This window comes from Limulus polyphemus, unplaced genomic scaffold (genome assembly GCF_000517525.1).
Source record: "Limulus polyphemus unplaced genomic scaffold, Limulus_polyphemus-2.1.2 Scaffold1960, whole genome shotgun sequence".
NCBI classification, from domain to species: Eukaryota; Metazoa; Arthropoda; class Merostomata; order Xiphosura; family Limulidae; genus Limulus; species Limulus polyphemus.
This window is the reverse complement of record NW_013667570.1, coordinates 184,700-189,958: the sequence shown is the minus strand read 5'-3', so window position 1 is coordinate 189,958 and position 5,259 is coordinate 184,700. Positions and strand designations below refer to the sequence as shown.

The 5,259-nt window shown below is 36.1% G+C and overlaps 1 protein-coding gene across 1 annotated transcript in view; it reads left to right on the top strand.

Annotated features, from left to right (window-relative positions):
• LOC106465487 (solute carrier family 35 member F2-like) overlaps positions 1-4,684 on the top strand; it is a 42,503-nt gene extending 37,819 nt beyond the window's left edge. The window contains exon 7 of the mRNA XM_022393402.1: positions 1,802-4,684. Within this exon, the coding sequence (XP_022249110.1) occupies positions 1,802-2,137 (336 nt within the window). The 3' untranslated portion in view covers positions 2,138-4,684. The remainder of the gene's footprint in view (positions 1-1,801) is intronic.
• Positions 4,685-5,259: the final 575 nt, after the last annotated feature.

The following is a 5,259-nucleotide window of genomic DNA, read 5'->3' as shown; positions in this document are numbered from 1 at the left end:
TGTCTTGTCGTGGTTTAAGTTTGTAATATGTCACATCATCTTGAGACATTCTGGTATTAAAGTCGTTTATCGATAAATTATCATTATTATTATTCCGTCTTCAAAGTTCAAACAAATTCTCATTAAAGTAGCATTTCGTTCTTTGCAGGTTTAACTCTTTTTACTTCGCGATTAACTGTTTTAACACGTTAATAGCTGAAGCATTCTGAGTAGTTTGTTTGTTTGTTATGGATTTCGCGCAAAGCTACACGAGGTCTATCTGCGCTAGCCGTCCATAATTTAGCTGTGTAAGATTAGAGGGAAGGCAGCTAGTTCATCACCACCCACCGCCAACTATTGGGCTACTCTTTTTTTACCAACGAATAGTGAGATTAGCCGTCACATTATAACGCCCCTACGGCTGAAAGGGCGAGCATGTTTTGGTTGGGGGATTCGAACCCGCAGATTGCGATTCGAGCGCCCTAACTACCTGGCCATGCCGGGCCACATTCTGAGTAGAAAGGAAGATATTGCCTACACCGTCAATTTTGTATAAACTTGAAGATGCGAAGAACAGTGAGGTCTTGAACTAGAACGTAGATAACGAATAACACGGAAAATGTTTAGAAATAGCGTGACTATGATCCAAAACTTTAATTTTGAAAAACATGGAAAATGTAAGTATGTTTACGTAATATTAATAGTTAATTAGGTTTAAGAAATAACTGAAACATTGGGTACTGACACAAATATGAAAAGTAATGTTGAAATACCTAAAATACCTCTTGTGACAGCACGTGAGTTTGTTACATGTCATTCGTGCTTTATTGTTTTATGCGAATACTATTAGTTTGATGTTAAGCACAAAGCTGTACAATGGACTATCTGTGCTGTGTCCATCACGGATATCGAAACCAGATTTTGAACGTTATAAGACTATAGACTTACCGCTGAGAGCTGGTTTCAATATCTAGTAGGCTTAGGTGTCATTATGGAGAGCTAGTTTCTTACAATTAGGCTTAAGTGACAACAAAAACATATGGTGATTACTAAGGTAACACTACTTTATAATAATTATTGTTTAAGTACATATTACTGACAACTAGTTAGGCTTAAGTGACAATATAGGCTTGTCGCAACTTTATTTGGTGGTTACCAAGGTAACGCTATTTTACAATTCATGCTTCAGTACATAATTACTGAAAACTAATTTTAATACTTGGTTAGGCTTAAGTGGCAATAATAGCTTGTCACAACTTCATTTGGTGGTTACCAAGGTAACGCTATTTTACAATTCATGCTTCAGTACATAATTACTGAAAACTAATTTTGATACTGATCTGTATTTATTGCGCATTCTCTTGACGTTGATAAGTTTTTTTAGAAAAACAGTTCCCGCTAATTTTAAAATCATGTTTTGTGTTTTTATTCCATTTTCCATGGCAGTTTAAAAGTTTCCTTGTTGGAAGTTCTTGACAGATCACCTGATATGCTGTAAGTTTTCTTAAAATACACAACAACAACAAAAAAACAAACTAGCATTGCGTAATATTCTATTAAAAATGAAACCTCGTGTTTGAGCTAGCAGTAATGAAAAACTGTTTAGTACAACACGTAGTCGTCTTATAGTGCATATGGCTATTTTTGGAACCTAATCAATACAAATATATATAATAAGTTGAAAATACAGGTATTTAAAATATATGTTTAATCCTATCACATACATATCTAACTCTGTTAAATACTGAAATTGATAATTTAATTATTTCCATTCTGTTGATATAATTTCCTTGAATATTGTTTATTATTTTCCTTCCAACAGTTCCACTGGCTGTATCTCCTTTCCTTCACCTTCGTCATCATTGGAGTTGCTGTTTACAGCACTAAGCCTGCACCAGTTTTAAACGAAATCCGGTCCTTGGAAGCTCAAGGTGACTTAGAGATGGCGCTACAAACGCCTTATAACACACATATTTATAAATCAGCGGGCTCCAAAAAAGATAACCCACGTTATGATCTTAACACAGAACCAGACAGGACTAGAGGCATGACTGTGGTTTCCATATCTCATGCCGTTTGTGTCCACGCTTCACAAGACTCAACCCAAGCGGAAAGACGAAACGGGATGACAAGGTTTCCTTACCATACTACCTGCTGACTGATAGACTAAGATCAGACAAACAGACAAAACAAAAACGAGTCGTTCCGTGCCAGTAAAGACTCGTTATCTATGGTGTCGTAAGATGGCGCCTTTGAAGTGCATTGAACAGATGTGTTAAATCTAATACCTTACGTCAACCAGGAGGGACAATATAAATCTAGTGTTACAGGTGATGAACACCACATGCATCCCCTCCCCCTCCACCCCCAAGACGAGCAGGGACCTCAGCGGCCTGGCCTCGAAAGGCCACAATAATTAAAATAGGGCTCTCTAGAGTGTCCCGTTTTATCGACCATGTGTATTCAGAGTTATGATGTGCTACATGCTTGCAGATAATTAAAGGTGGCGCTGCAGTTTGAATTACCAAATTTCTAGTAAACAAAACAACAAGACGTCATATTAGGCAAAAGTAACCGTTCAATCTAGTCAAACATGTCCCAAATATGATGACGAGTTACATGTGCAAAGATAATTACAAAGCCGCGTTTGAGGCTCTGTAGCGTACGTAATTTAACTTGGCAGAAGCTTGGATTTAACTTGGATCCTATCTTTTATCGATCCACCAAGCAAAATCTAATTTTGAGTTAATTTATCTCATCGATCAAGAAGACGTCATAATGGTTATAGTATAAAGCCCGTTACGTAAGCCCAGTGGAAAAAAAAAAAAAACGTGCACGTAAATGTTATGGACCCAAAAATTTCCAAAAGGAGTGTTTTCACTCTTTCGTTTTTTTTTTAATTTATTTCATGTGACTGACCCCACACCCCCACTCGGCTATATTACAATAAGTACATCTGTATTCGTAAAACATGGTTTTAATATTTAGGTTGATTTTAAGAGACAAAATTTTAAAATTTCGTCCGAAAAATATAATTCTTGTGAAAATACCAAAAAATACGTTTTCTAATATGATATGAGGGCATTCCGAGTGACACAAGAGAAACACTACGTTTTCTAATATGACATGAGGGCATTCCGAGTGACACAAGAGAAACACTACGTTTTCTAATATGACACGAGGGCATTCCGAGTGACACAAGAGAAACACTACGTTTTCTAATATGACATGAGGGCATTCCGAGTGACACAAGAGAAACACTACGTTTTCTAATATGACATGAGGGCATTCCGAGTGACACAAGAGAAACACTACGTTTTCTAATATGACACGAGGGCATTCCGAGTGACACAAGAGAAACATTACGTTTTCTAATATGACATGAGGGAATTCCGAGTGACACAAGAGAAACACTACGTTTATAAGTTTCTCCACTATTACCAAACGGAAAGTACTTAGATATTTGAATTATATTTGCATACAGCTTTAAAAAAAGGATCACCCCTCTCCTCATAATTTGACTACCCATTTCGTTGAAAGGAAGATTTTTTTTTCTTTCTCAAACACTTACAGCCATGGTAATATAATTTGGCTTTTATAAAAATAGTAATCCATGTAAGTGAGGTGTTAAATACACATACTTACAGGCTGCTATGTCTAGCGCCAGGGATTTTTTAAGACGTTGTATGTTTTTCATGAAAACGTCTTATAAATGAGTTTCTAGGTTCTAAGAACAATACCTTTATTGTTTGATGTAGACTCAGTAGTTTAAAATTATAAAGCGCCAAAGAAACATATTTAGTTTTAACTGGAAACAAATATTACATAGATGAATTATTGGGTAATTCAAATGTGGGTCGTTTATTGTATGTAATAAAGTTAAATATGTTTATAATTATTAAATTATGTATTGGTAAAAATTTTTTAGTGTTGTTTAGGCCTAACAACAGTTGTTAGGCCTAAGTGTTGTTTACCAATTGGTAAACGAAGAAAATGGTTTTTCTTTAATGCACTAAAATGATATTTATCTTCCTGTCATTTTTTGTCAGCAACGTTAGTATAAAACGGGTTTCCATGTTTATTAATAGGTCATAAAAGAATTCATATATTTCTATCGCGACTTTATTTTAGAATTACTCTGCTTCCAGACTTGCTGGGTTTCTCTATTTAAACACCAATATATTATTGTTAAGAAATCACAATCTGAGTCTGAGAAACACGGGCATTTAACTAAATATGGTAAAAGAAAACATTAAACTATGTGTCTGTACACTGTTACCACACCAAGAGACTGTTACACAGTTGACAGTTTCTGTACATCAGATTGCTACAATACCAAGAGACTATTACACAGTTGACAGTTTCTGTACATCAGATTGCTACAATACCAAGTGACTATTACACAGTTGACAGTTTCTGTACACCAGATTGCTACTATACCATTTCTAAGTTTAAACAGGACAGTTATGTGACTTGTTATTGATACCCATATTTCTAAGTTTAAACAGGACAGTTATGCGACTTGTTGTTGACACCCATATTTCTAAGTTTAAACAGGACAGTTATGTGACTTTTGTTCGTTCATACCCATATTTCTAAGTTACGTTTCTCATCCTTTGGATTCTCTACGTATGGGCCCGGCATGGCCAGGTGGTTAAGGTGCGGGTTCAAATCCCCTCCCGCCAAACATGCTTGCTCTTTCAGCCGTGGGGGTGTTATAATGTGACGGTCAATCCCACTATTCGTTGGTAAAAGAGTAGCTCAAGAGTTGGCGATGGGTGGTGATGACTAGCTGCCTTCCCTCTAGTCTTACACTGCTAAATTAGGGACTGCTAGCGCAGATAGCCCCCGTGTAGCTTTGCGCGAAATTCAAAAACAAACAAACTCTACGTACGTTTACCATACGCTGTTTTTCATTATTTTTTGCTTCAAACATTTTTAATTTGAGCTAATATAACTTTAATTCCATATTCTTAAATTTAAATATTTTACTTTTAGGCCCCTCATATCAAATTTGTGCTGGTTCCATATTCCAAAGTTGCCATCAAATTTGTACTGGTTTATCCTCAGATTCCATAATCCAAAGTTGACCTCGTTTTTATCGCTTGGTTCGATATTCCAAATTTGCTGTCATTTATGGCCTGGTTCCTTATTTTAAAGCTGCGCTGGTTTATCATCTGGCTCTATGTTCCAAAGTTACCCTGGTTTAACGTCTGGTTCTATGTTCCAAAGTTACACTGGTTTATCGTCTTGTTCTATGTTCCAAAGTTACACAGGTTT